Raw genomic sequence first — 18,037 nt, 5'->3', positions numbered from 1 at the left:
ATGGAAGGGATTTGATGGGGATTGAATGGGTTGCTTAGATTTGAGGAAAACAAACAGCAAGTTTTGCTTGTGATGGCCTTACCAATGTTGCATTTTAATCCTTCAGGAGGTGTGTAAATCCCCAAAAATACCCAGTTTTCCTCTTTTTGCATCCCAGGGCACCCCAGCGAGTCTGGTTCGCTACAAGGTGGATGTTGTGCAGTTTCCCTACAGTGCCAGCATTTTTGACGTGGAGGAAAACTCCGGACGTGTCGTAACCAGAGTGAACCTCAATGAAGAGCCCAGCACAGTGTTCAAGGTACAAATTCAGCTGCAGTGCCACGAAATGTTCCCTGGATTTGCTGGGATTCCTTTCACCATCATGGTTCCCCTGTGTTTTTTCTGTTGCATAGAATGATTCCAGAATCAAGGTTGGAAAAGACCTCCACTATCAAATCCAGCCTTCCATCTGGTTTCCATGCAAAATTTCACTTCTGTCTGTTCCTTTGTTTCCATCTTTTTCTCCTGGTTTGTGTTTTGTGCCTTCTGATTTCAGGAATGTCTTGAAGGGATGTGGTTGCACGTGTTGGGAGGGTGGGGAAAACAGGGAGGCAGTTTGGGGAGCCCTCATTTTTCCCAAGTTCACTTTCAACAGGGTTTTCGGGGAGAATTTGGGGAGAACTTTGTAAGAAGAGCTAGATGTCTTGTAAATTAAGTTATTGCACAGCTGGGTCGTTCAGGAGTTCCTGTTCACAAGTGTTTTAATGTAATAACATTGATTTTAAGGAAACTTAATTACCATTTTGTTGTCACTGTTCCTAAAGGGTCTGGAGTGAATGAGTGTGGATTAAGGTATGATTTTAACCTAAATCAGCAGAACATCTGCCCTTTAAAATCCATGAAGGGAGGGGATAGTAAAAAATGAAAATAGAAGTGGATAAGTCAGAAAAACAAATTATATCCGTAATATCTCGGGCTGGTTGTAATTTCCCTACTTGGAAACTTCCTCACACTCATTAAGGTGTTTTATTCCTTCTTTCAGTTATTTATTTCTAAAATGAGGGTTAAAGAGAGTTTTTTTTGTACACCTTCCTTTATAAGGAATAAAGCTATTTTCCACTCCTGAGTGTCCCATCAAGGGCTAATTGAGCTGGAGCAGTCCCTGGTTTAGGACAATGCTAATTTAAGTCCTTTTAAGTTTCTAATTAATATAATAATACCCAAGGAGGAAGAAGATTTTTTCTTGGTTAACATCACCAGAGTGAAACTTTTGTGTTGCTGCATTTGCGGTTTTTACTTATTAGTACTTATTTTACTTCCAGTACTTATTTCCGAAACTGGGACCTATCCCACACTGTTTCATATTAGGGCAGTAAATGGGACATTCAGCAGGGAACTACTTTTCAGAAAATGTGGATTCTTAGGGAAAAAGCACAGAGAATACTCCAGAAATCAGTGATGGGAACATTTGGAGTTGATATTTGTTTCAAGATCACTGGGCTTGCGTCTGCTGCTGAATCCTCTGGGAATTTTTCCAGTCATTATTTAACATCTGGATGATTTCTGCAATTATATGTTGCACTGGTGACTTTCCTGATATACCGGCTGGAAAAAAAAAGGGTTATTGTGGAATAGCTTGGACTGGCAGAAATTAGTTGAAAATGTTCTGCTAGAATGAAGACCAGACCTGCCTCATGTAGCAACCTCCAGAAATAAGGAAAAATTTAGGGAGAAAACTGGAAAAATGCCCATTGCTCCTTCTTCAGTGGGCTGGAGTCCACACACAAGCACATTTCATGTGAAAGCTCAAAACAAATTATCCTGCTTGGGCCAGCACAAAATCACAGATAAAATCAACAAACAGACATTATAAAACATTTTTAAAAATCAAAATATTTATAACAGGCCTCATTTAAGAGAAAGCAATTTGTCTTGTCCATGTTTGAGCTTAGAACATGTCTTTTCTGCAGAGGACTTTTTGGAAGGGGGTGGGAAGTGATGTTAAGTTTTTTTTATTCTAAAGTGAGCCTTTGGTTTTAGATATTAATGTCAGCAACAGATAATTCTCACCCAGGGCTTTTCCTGTTTGTTTTGTTGGGAGTTACAGAATCTCAGAATCATTGAGGTTGGAAAACCCCTCCAGGATCATCGAGTCCAACCTTGAGCAATCCCCGCCAGAGCGCTGAGTGCCACATCCAGCAGTTTCTTAGACACCTCCAGGGATGGGGACTCCACACCTCCCTGAGAAGCCCATTCCAATGTTTAACAACCCTTTCCAGGAATCAAATTCCTCCAGTTTACCATGTTTCTGTAAATTTTCCAGCAGAGGTTCAACCTGAGGATGGCTGTCACCTTTTCCCTCTGTGTTTTTTTCTTACACCATGTGTGACTTGCAGCAAAAGAAAATCACGTCTGATCTTTTAGACCCTGCAAGTACCAGAATTGCTGGAACTTGGGATGAAAAGTGTTCTTTTGTGTAGTCAGAGACTGGTTTTCTGTGTTGTTTGTAGCTGGTGGTCATTGCCTACGATGATGGGGACCCAGTGAAGTTCAACACCACCACGGTGGAAATTGCGGTGCTGCAGCCCTCAGTCATCCCACGCTTCACACAGGATGAATACAGGTAAAGAGTTCATTCTTTCACCCTAAAAATGGTATTTTTAAAGTCAAAATGAAGTCCTGCTTGAAGGCTAGTCTGAAACAGAGCTACAAAAATACTTTGTTGTGGTGGAATTTTATTTTCTGAGCAGGTTGTCACCAGTTGGAAAGATCTTGGCTGATGGTGATAGTGAGGGAAGGTTTGCTTGAAATTTTCCTCTCAGAAGTTGTTGAAATATCAGTAATTTGGATAAACAAATTTCATGTGCTGGAACTGGGACTGGGATCACCAGGGCTCTAGGTTGTTTCCTGGAGTGTGTTTTGACCCTCTACACCATTTTGTGAGGCATTGTTTTTATCATCTACACCATTTGCATGAGGTGTGGGAGAACTCACACTCAACCTCTTCAATGTTAGAAGTGAAGGTTATTACCACTACAGAGCTATAATTTCATAAATTTATCCTCTGACAATTTATTATCATCAACCTCAGTATCTTAAAATTGATCAAAAGCAAACAAAAAAGTGGGGCATGGGCTGATTAGTTTGTTAAATTTTGTAAAAGAGAATGTGTTCCTGAATTTGACATCTGTACAATAGCAGGAAGTGATAAGATCAGGGCAAGCAGCTTCAAGATATCAAGAAGTTGCAATGTGTTCTCTCTATGCCACTGTAGTGACATAATCAGCAGCAGAATGTGGTGGGGTTTGTACAGATATTTCCAAATCCAAGGACTGCAGGGAATCAGAAAGCAGAAATTAAACATAAATTGTCTTCAGTAAGCCCTAAAGGATGGGCTTGCTCAGCTCTTTAAAGAAGATTAGACAAAAATTCATTATCTGCACTGTATTTGTCCTCATGATCAGAGTATTAGCATATTTCCCACTTAAAGAAATGAAAAATTGCAAAAACATGGCTCTCTTCTCCTAATTTTGTATTTAACTCGGAACAAATGTGAAATCTGAAGGACCAGTGCAAAATGACAAACTTTGCATTTGATAATAATCCTTTGCTGAAGGATTTTTCACAAGAGAAAAATTGTTCCTGCTGCTCCTTGCTGTTCCTTAGGTCTCTCCAGATGTGTGCAGTGTTTGCTGCATTACTCTGGGTAATGTAGCAAACACAAACATGTCCATTTGTGACTGGAATTTCAGATCAGGGCAGGCAGGTGTTTGTTGGAGCAAACTTGCTGTGGGGCAAATCCAGAGAGGGCTCAGAAATTATTGAGGTGACTGGAGCAGCTTCCCTCTGGAGCCAGGCTGGGAATGCTCAGCCTGGAGAAGGGAAGGGGGTGTGGAGACCTCACAGCTCCTTCCAGGGCCTGAAGGGACACAGGGGAGCTGGAGAGGGACTCTCCATCAATAACTGGAGTGACGGGACAAGGGGAATGGGTTCAGATTGACAGAGGGCAGGGATAGGTGGGATATTGGGCAGGCCCTGGCACAGGGTGCCCAGAGCAGCTGGGGCTGCCCCTGGATCCCTGGCAGTGCCCAAGGCCAGGTTGGACAGGGCTTGGAGCAGCCTGGGACAGTGGGAGGTGTGCCTGCCCATGGCACTGGTTGGGCTTTGAGGTCCCTTCCAACTCAAACCACTCTGGGATTGTGGGATTCCTGAGCATGCCTTGAGCTCCAGTTTTATCCCAGAATGTTTTTTCACTACAGTGAAGAACTGTTGAAATACAAAGTGACTTGTAGCCCACAATACCTTTTGATGACAGCACCTGAATAAGCCAGGTTATCTTTGTGTCCCTGTGAACTCTTCAGGATTATCTGGACAGCCTGGTTTCCCTTTTCAAAGCACAGCTCCATTCCTGGGAAATCCTTAGCACAGTGCTAAGAAGCTCTTAAAATCTTTTTGGGACAGTAAAGGCATTTATTTATTTTCCTCAATGTCAAAAGTAAAATTAAAACAACCCCAGAAGTTTCTGATTCAGCTCTGAGACTCTCAAATATTTGGGAGCAGGACTAGTGTTGATTCCTAAAGTTTTCAGGGATTGTCACACTGCAGGCTGTGCTTTGTGTTTGGTTTGTTGACAGTGATGCAAGCTGGAACTGGCAGGTGTCACAGGACCTCATTTTCTGGTGACATGGGATATCTTTAGGGTGAAAGGCAGCACAGAGCAATGGTGCCCCTTGCAAAACAAAAAACTGCTTGATGTGGCTGCTCAGATTTCAGATGGATTGAGAATTAGTGGCTTTAGAGTGGATTAGTATTGATATTTGCTTGTCTAATTATCATAATCTGGATGATTCCAGCACTGTTCTGGAGCTGATTTACAAACTTCCTCCCTGTGTATTTAGGGAAAGGTCATAGTTGAACAGTTTTACCAAATAAAGCTGCAGCCTCTGCTACAAAATCAAAAATAAATCCAAAATAGAGAGAGAGAGAGCAGATGGCATGAGCAGAAAGGGAGTTGAAAGTGCCACTCTGCCTTGAGCTGACCTGCAGAGCCTGGCAGCTCTGCCAAAGGAACACAAGCACTGCTTGGAGCCCTCTCCACACCCAGGGAGAGTTTGATTGATCATTATCCCTTTTCAGAGTGACTTCCAGAGGAGACACCAGTCAAATGGATGAAGGCAGAGTGGTATTTATTCGCTGGCTCTCCCTCTGCATTATTGCATCATTTAGGGCAAATTAATTGGTCTCTTTTTCCCCCCACTTTCTTTGTTTGGATTGTAAATTATTCTGGAGACTTCTAAACACTGCTGTGCTCTCCATATTGAACAGTAAAGGGTAGCTGACAGCTCTGAGATTCAGATAATACAGAATGGAGCAATTGATTTATGATAAGTGAGGGATAAAATATAGTTCCTTCCTAATGACAGTGAGAGACCCCCCTAAAGTCCATCAGAGGGGATCTTCTGCATCCTTGGCCTCTCTGGAGGGGACTGGCAAGAGAAAGCCAGGTGGGATTTGGGATGTTTCTCATCCCCTCCCTCTGAGATGTTTCATCCCTCTGAGAAGCAGAGCTGCAGCAGGCAATCTTCTCACTCTCTTCAGCTTCCTGGAAAAAGCTTGGAGCTGGGGGGGTCGGGCTCTGCTGCCAGGGAACAGGGACAGGACAAGGGGAAACGGCCTCAAGCTGTGCCAGGGGAGGCTCAGCTTGGACAGCAGCAGGAATTTCTCCATGGAAAGGGTGCTCAGGCCTTGGCAGGGGCTGCCCAGGGAGCTTTGGAGTGCCCATTTGGAAGATGTCACACAGGTGTGGATGTGGCACTGGGGGACATGGTTAATGGGGAACAGGCTTCCCAGCTGGACACGATGGCCTTTGAGGGCTTTTCCAACCCTAATGACTCTGTGGTCAGCCCTGCATGGTCCCAGGGCTCCAGCTGGATCTTCCCTCCCTGTGGAGCCCAGGAGCTGAGCTGCAGTGGCAGGGTGGGTGCTTGTCTGTCCTTGCCATGGGTGTTAAGGATGACTCAGAACGAGCTGATGGCCTGACAAACAAAGTTTGCCAAGCCAGGCATTGTTCTACAAAAACACACTGCGGAGAAAAGAGGCAAAAATCCCAAAAAATCAGAGTGCTGGGGCGTGTGGGCATTTAGTCAGAGATGGCTGGGCCACCTCAGAGCCCAGCTGACTTTGTTGCCAGGGAAGGACATGGCTGATGCTGCTTTTGTCACATCTCCCTCAGGGTGTATGCTGTCAGTCAGATTCCAGGGGTTTTCTACAGAACTGGTGGAAGACATGGACATGTCCAGTGTCTCCAGCCCGTGTGACAGCCTGGAGAGTGGGTTGGGGGGGATGAAGGAGGTTTTCTACATCCCTGCCCCAAACAGAGCGAGACAATTCACACACTTTATTAAAGGTTTTTGATGCTGGCTTTGATCTCATCCTGCTTTGTGCCAGCAAAATGGTCTCTGAATAAAGAACCGTGGAATTCCAGAGTGGTTGGGGCTAGGAGGTACCTTAAAGTTCATCTCATTCCACCCCTGCCATGGGCAAGGACACCTTCCACTGTCCCAGGTTGCTCCAAGCCCTGTCCAGCATCCCTTGGATACTTCCAGCCACAGCTCCTCTGGACAACCAAAAAAAGAAGGTTAAAACCCAATAAACCAAATAAATCAAATTTTTGATAAGATAAAATCTGCCATACAGAGCCCCTTTCCCAAGTTCTTCTTTCTTTTGTCCTGACTTGACTCAGATCACCTCTGGATCAAAGATTTAATCCAGAAGTTTCCATTACTTCACAACAACTTATGGCAGCATTTCCATTTCTTAATTAACAGATATTAATTAGTAGCACTATGAAACAGTGAAGACCAGATGTAACTGGAACCTCAGATGAATATAAAGAGGTATTTTTAGCAAGCCTGTCCTCTTTATGAGCACGTCCTCAATTTAAAAGAGTAAAAGTTGAAAGGGATTTGGGGTGTTTTTGGTGTTGTGTTAATTAATAAATTCCACATCCTCTGCAAGGGGAAGGTCATTGCTCGTAGCTGGAGCAGGGAATGGAATGGGAACCAGGAGCAGCATCATTGCTTCCTAATTAGTGCCTGTGGGCACATTAACCAGGTGTTCAGTCATTCCAGAACAGGAAAAATGGGGAATTTTGCAAACTTACAGCTTCTGTTAGTGTTGCATTACAGCTCCCCAGCCTGTCAGAAAAGATGTGTCCAGTTGCCCAGCAATCTGAAGTTTTATGGGGAAATCTGGGAAGCTGTGAATTCCAGGCTGTACCTCGATGTCAATGTAGTGTGGCATTTTATTTAATTTTATTTCTCTCCCAGCACCAGCACTGCTGTGGAAATGTGTTCTGCCTAAAAAGGGAGATCTGGGGACACGTGGAGCTCGCTCTCCCTCGGTGGCAGAGCCGTCATAATGTTTTCCACCCAATTAAATCCTTAAATATTGGATTCCAACACCATCCAAGCAAAAGGATTTCACAAAATACAATCATGGAGCTGTATCAGGAGTAAATTATTCCAAGATTTTCCCCAGTTCTCTGGTTTCCTGCTGTTCACTCAGTTTTCCTCATTGGGAAACAGGGAATGGGGAACCCTGCACAGTGACAGTGAGGGTAGGGAGTGGCATGCCATGGTTGGAATCTATAATTTGGTGCTTCCTTCAGAAAGGTGGAAAGAGCATCCCCAGTGCTCTGGGTCTGAGCTCAGGATATGGAAAGAGTGGTCCTGTCCCAACTTTGGGTGTTCCATGGTTCTCAATATCTGTGGATGGCTGAGGCCTTGATGAATCAGAGAATTCCAGAATGGTTTTGGCTGGAAGGGTCTTTAAATCCCATCCAGTGCCATCCCTGCCATGGGCAGGGACACCTTCCACTGTCCCAGGCTGCTCCAAGCCCATCCAGCCTGGCCTTAGATGCTTTTCCATCAGTTGCTCCTGAGCTGCATTTCTTTAAACCTCTGTTCACTGAAGTTTCCCTTTTCCCCTCCTAGCAGAGATCCTTGGAATTTTCCCCTGTTAAGGATCATTTTTCCCCTCGGGAATCATTTCCCCTTTCTTGGCAGAGTCCACAGGGGGTTACTTTTGTCCCTCAGAAGTGTTTTGTCCCTCAAGATGTTTTGTTTAATGCTAGTCAATTTAGAGCATCCATTTGGATCATCCTTTTCCCAGCATATCCAGGTCCTACCACTGCTTTTCCCAGCTTTCCTAGGATGAAATTTACATTTTATCAAGGGAAAACTACAGGCAACCTTCCAGTTGCAGCATTTTTGAGATGTGGGGGTAAAAGCAGTCGATGTTTTGCTCACACTTAAGCTGGAGCTTCCAACATACATTTGGAATTTGCATCTCACATCAGTGGCAGCTTGGATTCAGAAAATGTGTGTGATTTTCCCTTTGGAATCACGGCTTTAGAGTGATTTTCTACTGATATTTTTTTTGGTTTGTAATAAAAACTTAGTAAATGTGGTTATAAAATTAAACTATATTATTTCTACAGCAGGTACTGAAGCAGGATTTTTCATGAAAGAATTGGGGAGTGAGTTACCAGGTGATTACAGGAGAAGGATCCTTTTCCCCCTGCTTTTCCTTGTGTTAGTAGTGCTGATGGCATTTTATTAAAATCCTATGCTTCTTTATACCAGATGAAAAGGAAACTAGAATTTTAGGAATTATTTTTCAATGAAATGTCCTGGTGGGATGTTTCCTGGGGAAGAGGAAAGCACAGGGAGCCAGATCCCAGCAGGGAAGCTGTGCTTGGAAAGGCTGAGGGTCAGATCTCCCAATACCACGTTAATGAAATGTAGGAATAAATCACTCTGGGGGTGTGCATATGGAACTGAAATTATCCATAATTTTAGTATTAAACCCCATTAGCATCCAGCAGTGTGTTTTCCTTCTAGTCATGTTATCCTTGGAATTTATCCCATCAGTCTGACCAGTCCAAGTGTGTGACTGTGCCCAACGTTGGGCTTGGTGGACATTTCCCCCCACACTTTTTTTTTGTTTGTTTCTGCAGAATCCAGGCAGGAATATTCCTGCCTTCGTGGCCTCAGGTTTAATTTGGGAAGGTTGGAGGGATGACATGGGCACAGAGAGGTCAGGAGAGCAAAACCTGACATTTGGGTTAAAATACAATAGGTTAAGACAGGATCACTGGGGCAATGTCCAGACTCCCTTGTCATTTGTTTTGGAGATAAATACCATGGGAAGGTCAGAATGCCTCCAACCAAATTGGGAATTGAGACAGAAAGACAGGATATCAAGTCCAGGAAGGAATCTGTGACACTCTGAAGATAAACTGCTCACTAAATACATCTAATTGGGACAAAAATATTCGTTTCCAGAAAAAAAAAATAATTGCTTGGGACAAGTTGTTCAGGTAGTTACTAGAAGAGCAAAACCATGATAAATTGATGGATTATTGCTCTAAAATGTGTATAAAACTTGATAAAATGATAATTTATTACTCTAAAATGTGTCAAGGTCTGTCTTTTATTGAGCAAGCACAGGAAGCCAAGGTAGTTTTTATGTGCTGGTAAAAGGATTAAAAGAACTGCCATAGGGAACATGGAATTCCAGACTGGTTTGGATTGGAAGGGACATTAAAGCCCATCCAGTGCCACCCCTGCCATGGGCAGGGACACCTTCCTCTGTCCCAGGTTGCTCCAAACCTGGCCTTGGGCACTGCCAGGGATCCAGGGGCAGCCTCAGCTGCTCTGGCTCTCTCACCACCCTAAGAATAAAATTACCCTCAATGTTAATCAAGTTAAGGTGAGAAATTTAATTAAACAGAACCAAAACTTAATTTCTAAGGGGTTTTTATGGAGTTCCATAAATTAAAATATAAAGACATAAAAATATTTTTTATTATAATATTCTATATAAATAGATATAAAATATAAAGTCCACAGAGTAGAGGCAACTAAAGTTGCTCATATGGAGTCCATTCACATCCCACTATTAAGTTTCAGCTCTGAACCAATTTTCCAAATTATTATTGGTTTTGCTGGCTTGAAATTTAATTTTTTATTAAATCTCGCATTCATGCTTTTGGAGATAGACAAGTTTCATGGTGAATTTAAAGCATATTGGCTATCAGGCAAATTGAAAAAGGGCTGGGAGTGATGTGTTTAGCACAGGGAAAAAGAAGCAGAAAAGTAGACAGGAAAAGTTAAAATTTCACTTGGACACTTCCAGTAGTTGTGCCTTTCAGTGTTTGAGACGTGTACAGTCTCCCTTTCCCTCTGATCAAGACACAGATAATTAAGATATAAATTCAGTGATTTTTTTTTTTAAACTTTATTTATTTTCAGTATTTTTGTGCACAAATAATGTCTTTATTTTAATCCTGTTCTTCTTTATGGTTGCTTTGTTTTCTGAGGTACAAACATATTTTGTGGTTTCATACTCAGAGAAATCAATGAGGTCTCTCCTGGTCTCCATCCCATCCTGGATGCTCCCAAGATATCATTTATTATTCCTGTGGAAAAGCTAAAATGAAACAAAGGGCAGAAATGCCACATTGCTGTGATGGTCCTGGAAAAAAATACCATGGAAATGGATGAAATAAATTAAAATTGTCATGGTCAAAGGGTGATGGTGTGGAGAAGAGAAGGTTAAAACTCTGGATAAGGCTGAGGTGGAGGGAATTAAAGTGGGTGTTAAATGTGGTTTATCCCTAAGGTTTGTGAGATGCAGGTGAATTATCATTTATTGCAAGGGACATTCTCACATCCAGGGATGGGATGGATGTGGATCCTGGGCATGTGAGTCTTGGGAAGAAATCAGAAATCGCAGGTTTGAGAAGGTGGGGAGTTCAGAAATTCAGAAAGGAAGCACTTCATTGAAAATGTTTCAATTATCTCAAAGCAATTCCAGGGAAGGGAAGGGAGCTGGGGAAGGGGCTGGAGCCCCAGGAGCGGCTGAGGGAGCTGGGAAGGGGCTCAGCCTGGAGAAAAGGAGGCTCAGGGGGGACCTTGTGGCTCTGCACAGCTCCTGCCAGGAGGGGACAGCCAGGGCGGGTCGGGCTCTGCTGCCAGGGAACAGGGACAGGACAAGGAGAAACGGCCTCAAGCTGTGCCAGGGGAGGCTCAGCTTGGACAGCAGCAGGAATTTCTCCATGGAAAGGGTGCTCAGGCCTTGGCAGGGGCTGCCCAGGGAGCTTTGGAGTGCCCATTCCTGGAGGTCTTCCATAAACTGTGTGGAGGTGGCACCTGGGGACATGGTTAGTGGGGAGCAGGGTGGTGCTGGCTGATGGTTGGACTTGATGATCTTGGAGGTCTTTTCCATCCTTAACAACTCTGGTTCCATGGAGTCAGCACTGGGCTGGGAGGCAGAGACACACCCGGGTGACACTGACACACCAACCCCTTCACCCTCCCTGTCCCCCAGTGGTGTTGAGCTACAGAAATTCCCATCTCTTCCACTCCCATGGGAGTTTTCTAATCCTTTTCTGGGTGGCTTGGGCTGGATTCTCCTGCTTTCCTCTTCCCACAAAAATTCCAGCTTTTATCATCCAGTGATGCAAAATTAAAGCATAAAACCCCCTTTGCCTGTGCCCTAACACACCCTCTAATAATATGTCAGGAAAAAAAAGCGCATCATTTTCCATCTTAGCCATTCAAACACTGGAAAATAAGGAATTTATTCCCTTAGAAAGGTTATTAGAGCTGGAAGCACAGGATAAAGAGCAGAATATAGGAAGCTGGAGGCTCATCTTTTACTGCTTTGTTTCTGGGTGTTTTACTGCAGCTGATGCATTACTCCTGTTGTTCCAAATCCCTGGAATTCAAGGAAGGGAATGAAATAATTGCAATTACCATGGGGAGTGCTGTTCTTCCCCTTCTCTCCAGAGCAAACAGACAACCTCTCACTAATTATTATTGATTTGTCAATCAATTGGATGCAGCACTGGCACAGGGAGCTATAAGGTCATTCCCACTGCAACAATATCCTGGAATTATGCTGGGAATGAAATGTAGGGCTTTTGTAAAACTCCCACACCTTTAGAAGACAAAGAAAACATCATCTATAATGCAGTATAAAAAGGGGCATTTCCCTCTCTGACCTCATCAAAAGAACTCCAGCTTTAAATGCTTCCAGCTTTGGCAGCTTTTTCCCCCATCTTTCCCTGTCTTTCCCTGCCTTTTGGCATCTTTTTAATCCATAAGATTAGCATTTGCATTGGTAAAATGCACATTAAAAAGCTTTTCATAGCAATGAAAAGAGGTTTTAGAGCTTAATAAATTAAGGAGCAGCAAGGAACTTTATTCCAACCAGTGACACAGAACAGTGGAATCAGAGGGATCTGCTCCGTGCGTGAGGGTTTGAGCAAAAGGGGATTTTTCCATCAGTGGAAAAAAGAGGAGAGCACTGTTATGTTCCATGATCCAAAACTTAATTCCAAATATTCATTATATCTAAATTTTTCCAGGAAGTTCAAAGCAATATTGATTCCAAAGGAAATGTTTGTAAGGTAGACTGCAAGAGAAGATTGGCCACTTCTTGGTGGGAAAAGTTTGGGTTCAATAGTTGGGATTGTTTCCTGGTGTTCTGTGGAGTTCAGATGGAGACAACACAAAGCAACTCAATTTGAAACTCAATTTTCAGAAGGCTTCAAACTGTTTTTATTATAGCAATGCATGCTTTTTACACATTCTTACCAAACTCAGAAGTTTACACTTTACTCATTGGTCACGAGAGACAAACAAATGCTCATTGGAATAGGCAGCTGCAGGTTTCTCTTATTTATCCTCTTTCTTTCTTGATTTCTATGTCAACGACCTTGATAGAAAATTCTTTTGGGGGTAAACATGGATCCTCTTATTAAACTTCTCTCTGGCTCACAGAAGTCACTGTAAAACCTCTTCCGCAGGGTTCCAAATTTTGTATAATCATGGAATATCCTGAGCTGTAAGGGACAGACAAGGATCACTGATCCCAGCTCCTGGGATCCTGCCCAGACACCCCAACAATCCCACCCAGTCCCTGAGAGCGTTGTCCCAGTGCTCCTGGAGCTCTGGCACCTTTGGGGCTGTGCCCATTCCCTGCCCTTAGAATGGGAAAATGTATGGGATGGAGGATTTGAAAACCACCTGAAAGATGAAAGGGGAAAGTCATAAAATAATTAATGGAATCACAGAATTATTTAGGCCTGAAAAGACCCCTGGGACCATTAAATCAAACTGTTCCTCCAGCACTGCTAGGGCCACCACTAGACCTTGTCCCCAGGTGCCACTTGGTCTTCCAAGTACCTCCATGATATTCCCTGTAAAGAAGCAGCTGTAGATTCTGTCCAGAATTTTGAAGATCGGTGCACAACTGATCTTCAGACTCTGAAGCTTCTCTCAGCAGATCCTCATCTGGTGTTTATTTTGTTATCTATTGAACGAGTGTAATTTTTAAAAATTGAAAATATCTGCATAATACATTAAAAAAACCCATCTACATTCATAAAAATTCCTTTTAAATTTATTTTGAAGAGTTTGAAGCATGAATTCAACTACTGCTTGCCATGAGCAAAATCTGAGGAGGAGGATTTGAGATGAGCTCAAGCCTCCCGCTTCTTGTTGAAATTGTTTGGATTGCTGATTTGAAGACATCAGCACAGAGTCATGGAATGGTTTGGTTCAAAGGGCCTCAAAGCCCATCCAGTGCCACCCCTGCCAAGGGACACATTCCATGCCAGGCTGCTCCAAGCTCCAAAGTCCTGCCTGGCATTGGACACTTCTAGTGATCCAGGGGCAGCCACAGCTGCTATGGGTACCCTGTGCCAGGGCCTGCCCACCTTTGCAGTGGTTGGGTAGCCTTGGGTTGAAATTCATTTCTTGAAAAGCATCTTGGGTTTTGGTACCAAAATGTGTTGGCATGAAAATTTTTGGATCTTTGTGAAGAGTGGAAATTCCTGTACAGGTGATGCTAAAGTGATTCCTCTTTAAGGTGTGGAATTTTACCCATAAATTAATTGTCCTGGGTAATTTGCTGACAGATTACTGAGCTTTCTTAGTAGTCATGAATATATTCAAGATCTATTATAAGAGAGATCTATATATATAAAAAGTATATCTAGAAAATATCTATTTTGACTTTTACTTCCAATTTATCAGGCTGTGGTGGTTCTTGTTTCTCCTCATTATTCCCTGCTTTCCCACTTCTCAGGTCCAAGAGTCACTACATCTTTACATTGCCACCTCTTGTCTATTGGACCTCTCAGTGACTTTTGCACTCTCAAAGGTTAAACATTTTCATTTTGAATATGATTTTCCCTAATAAAAAATCCTTTGGCAGCCTAAAAGGTAGAGAACATACTAACCTGAGGGATAAGTGTCAATAACCTGCTGTTCAGCAATGTAAGAAAAATCTTTCTGTCCCACTCTGCAGGCCTCCCCCAGTGAGTGAAAGTGCCCCGAAGGGAACCGTGGTCACCGTTGTCACTGCGGCCGCCTTGAACCAGACAGTCGTGTACTCTATTGTGTCAGGGAATGAAGAGGGTAAGTGGAAGAATATTAATATTGTTATTAATATTAGTATTTCAGTCTCGTGGCTATGGGGAACCAGAGCTCTGCGAGAAATTGTGGAGAAGCAAAGCTGCTGAGGTGAATCACAGAATCATTAAGGCTGGAGAAGAACTCCCAGGTCATTGAGGTGAAATCCCAAAAATCACCAAAAAAAAAATCTCACTGATGTGAAAATTCCCATGGATGCCACATAGTCTATGGCACATCAAAATAAAAACATAAATAGCTTTGATGGAATTGTACTTGCTTAAAAATCTGGTTTAAGGGATTATAGGCTTGGCCATGCTGTAACAAATATTGGATTAGAGCCTGATATCCAAACAAAACATCCTGCTGGGATACTCTGTAATCCACCTGCACATCTTGACAAAATAACACAGAATTACTGGGAGGGATGTAAAGAATCCCCCATCCCATCCTCCCTTCTTTGTTTTGTCCCATCTTTCCATTTGTACTCAAGTCCTGTGCAGGGAGTTGTACTTCCCTGATCCTTTGGGTCCCTTCCAGCTCAGGATATTCCATGATTCTGTGATGTTGGGTTGCTTATTCCAGTAGCAGGGCAGATCAAGCCACTCTGCTGCTTAAAAATATCTTCAAAGATGAGCTACATGGGGTTTTGCAAGCCTGAGGGAGGGAGGGAGGGAGGGAGGGAGGGAGGGAGGGAGGGAGGGAGGAAGGGAAGGAGGCAGGGAGGGAGTGGCTTGCTTGGCAGTGTCAGAGAATTGTGTCATCCCCAAAATAAAACCCTTGGGCATTGAAAATCCTTGTTTATGCACCTCATAAAATTCCTGCGTTTTTGCTGGCTTCCAGATGTGTTTGCCATTAACAACAGAACAGGAGTGATCTCTGTGAAAAAGCCTCTGGACTATGAACGTGTCCAAAGCTATGAGCTCCGAGTGCAGGCAGACTCCCTGCAGGTGGTGAGGTCCAACCTGCGTGTCCCCTCCAAAAGTAAGTGTCAAAAACCCTTCCTTTGCCATCATTTCCACACAGATGTTGCTGGTGTTTGCTGAGAAGGCTGAAACTGCTCTCCAGTGACCTTGGTGTGTTTTAGAGGGGTGATGGTGATGATGGGATCACAGCCCATGGTGCATTTTTGGATCTCTCAGCCTGACTTGCCCAGAGAAGCTGCGGCTGCCCCTGGATCCCTGGAAGTGGCCAAGACCAGGTTGGACAGGGCTTGGAGCGCCCTGGGATAGTGGGAGGTGTCCCTGCCAATGGCAGGGGTGGGTCTTGATGGGCTTTAAGGTCCCTTCCAACCCAAACCATTCTGGGATTCTGTGATTTCACATTCCTAGAGGTACAAAGATAATGACAGAACCCCGTGGTGGCTTTTCCTGCATTTAAGAGGAATTAATTGCCTGGGTGACAAGGTGGAGACTGGTCACAGGTCATAATCCATGATATTGGAGGTCCTTTCCAACTTGGATGTTTCTATGATAGGACCGTGTTAGACGCTCTTTTCATCTTTCTGTCAGAAGATTTGAAAACAAAATCACCCTTCCATTAATTATTTCCATGTTTTATCCCATCAGGTAGAACTATTTGTCACCTTTGGCACCCCTTTGGCTGGTACAAAGGCACTGTCCTGACTCTGCTGAACCCAGCTGTGAGCAGGGCTTTGCTCTGGGGGTTGGGGGTAAGACAACAGTCCTGTCTCCTTCAGTTTTTGCTTTTCCAAACCCAAAAAAACCCTTGGGAATAAAGTGGAAATGGGAGTTTTACAACTAAAATTCTGCAGCTGCTCCGCAGTAATTGGGAATGATGATTCCACTACGTTAAATATGAGCATGAATTCTGTGTCCCTGTGGTTGATGTAACCCTAAAGCAGCCTTATGTTTTTAGTTGCAAAAGTTGGTGCTGGCGGTGCTTTCCGAGTTGGCTGCTCTGGCAGTTCCCAAATCCATGAGTTGTGACAGATGGACTCAATGTAAGCAGAGCCTGGAGAGCTGATCCTGCTGCCTCACAGCTCTGGGGGAGCTCGGGACAAACTTCCAATTTCTTTGAGCAGCAAAGCAGTGCATTTTAAAGAGGCTGCACAAAACCTGATCTCCCACTCAGGTCATTATTTGTTAGAAAAGGAGGTTTTATATGGATTTAAATCAGACCTTGGGTCTGTTCTGCTCCAAACATGTTGCTGTTTGCTTCTTTTTGCACTCTCTCAAGCAGTGACAGCACATGGTGATCTTCTTCAGGCTTTATGGGCTCATTTAGATCTAAATGCCACTGAAAATATTCAGTGCTGATTCCTACTTGGTTCTGCCAAATGCAGGAATGTGAGCTGGAGCCCAGCTGCAGTTCAGCACAGCTCACCTGCCAAAGCACAGAGCCTGCTCCACGCACTTGTAAGGCAAGAGTAAAGCAAAGTGCTCCCAAACCCTGGTAAAATTACAATTCTCCCTCCCAGCTGGATTCAGATGAACTTTGGAAAAGTTCTTTGAAATCTGCTGTTGCCTCCTGCAGAATTGCTTTTGTAGATGCAGGGATTTATGTGAGAATTATCCATGCCTGAAGAGCAGCTGTATCCATGCCTGGGTTGGGATGTTGCAGAAGGCAAGTGCAGTGCTGCTGGTGAAAGCACTGAGTAAAACTCACCTGGGAACACTCAAAGCATCCTTGATGCTCTCCCAATGTCCAAAAATCATTGCTTTAGTTCAGCTTCATTTCTGCAGCCTGGCAAATAATTACAGGCTCACATGGATCTGGCACATTTTTAGATGGGGAGACTGGAAAAGAGCTTTCAACAAGGATGTTTGGGAAAAACTTGTGGGAATGAAACACTAGTACACTCTGGTGACACAGGAGTTTTTGTTTGGTTTGTTTTCTGTGTTACTTATTCATGGTCTACTCATTTTAGGTGTTTCAGAGGTTTCTCAGCTTTGCATTAGAGCAGCTTTCAAGGTGTTTTCACTCCCCTTAAGCAAACCACAGAAGATGAAAGTTCCAAAAGTCTTGGCAGTGATTATTTAGCTGGTTCCTTTAAGCTGAGGATGACTTAGAAGAAGCTGCAGTTCTATATTTTCTGTGCACTGCAGCTCATTGTCACAGGGCTGGAGAGAAAAGGAACCTTGTAGGAGACTGAGGTACCACTGAAATAAATTTTCTTGGCTCTTTTTGGTCACCTTGGCAGCCTGTGCTGCTTTGGCCAGGGAAAGATGCTTTTAGTTCTTTCACCTGGCTATCTCCTTAAGCAGCACAGTCATAAGGGTTTATATCTGGATTCTGGGAGGTCTCACAAGAATTACCACCAAGGAGTAAATCCTGCTTTCAACTCCTGGAATCCATGAAGATAAAAAATAACCGGAGCTAGATCCCAGACTTAGAACATCAAAATGGGAGGTTTTACATACATGGGTGTACAAATTTTCCCTCTGGAAGGTGAATGTGAATACTGACAGTCTGCAATGATCACTGTCCTCACAAAGAGTGTTCACGCCACACCCAGCATTCAGAAAAGCAGTTAAAAATTTGGAATATGAAGGAAAAAGGAGTCTAATTACAGAGTATAGCCCAGACTCTCTAAGAATGCACTTCATTGG

At 43.6% G+C, this 18,037-nt stretch overlaps 1 protein-coding gene across 17 annotated transcripts in view; it reads left to right on the top strand.

The window, feature by feature from the left end:
- Nucleotides 1–18,037, top strand: part of PCDH15 (protocadherin related 15) — a 617,117-nt gene that overhangs the window by 544,488 nt on the left and 54,592 nt on the right. For all 17 annotated transcript variants that reach the window (XM_072930869.1, XM_072930868.1, XM_072930871.1 and 14 more), the window contains 4 exons: nucleotides 158–298; nucleotides 2,490–2,602; nucleotides 14,362–14,471; nucleotides 15,309–15,449. In XM_072930869.1, the coding sequence (XP_072786970.1) occupies nucleotides 158–298; nucleotides 2,490–2,602; nucleotides 14,362–14,471; nucleotides 15,309–15,449 (505 nt within the window). The remainder of the gene's footprint in view (nucleotides 1–157; nucleotides 299–2,489; nucleotides 2,603–14,361; nucleotides 14,472–15,308; nucleotides 15,450–18,037) is intronic.

The sequence above is a fragment of the Taeniopygia guttata genome, chromosome 6, assembly GCF_048771995.1.
Source record: "Taeniopygia guttata chromosome 6, bTaeGut7.mat, whole genome shotgun sequence".
NCBI lineage: Eukaryota > Metazoa > Chordata > Aves > Passeriformes > Estrildidae > Taeniopygia > Taeniopygia guttata.
The sequence above is the reverse complement of the archived record's forward strand: the minus strand, read 5'-3'. Positions and strand labels throughout refer to the sequence as shown.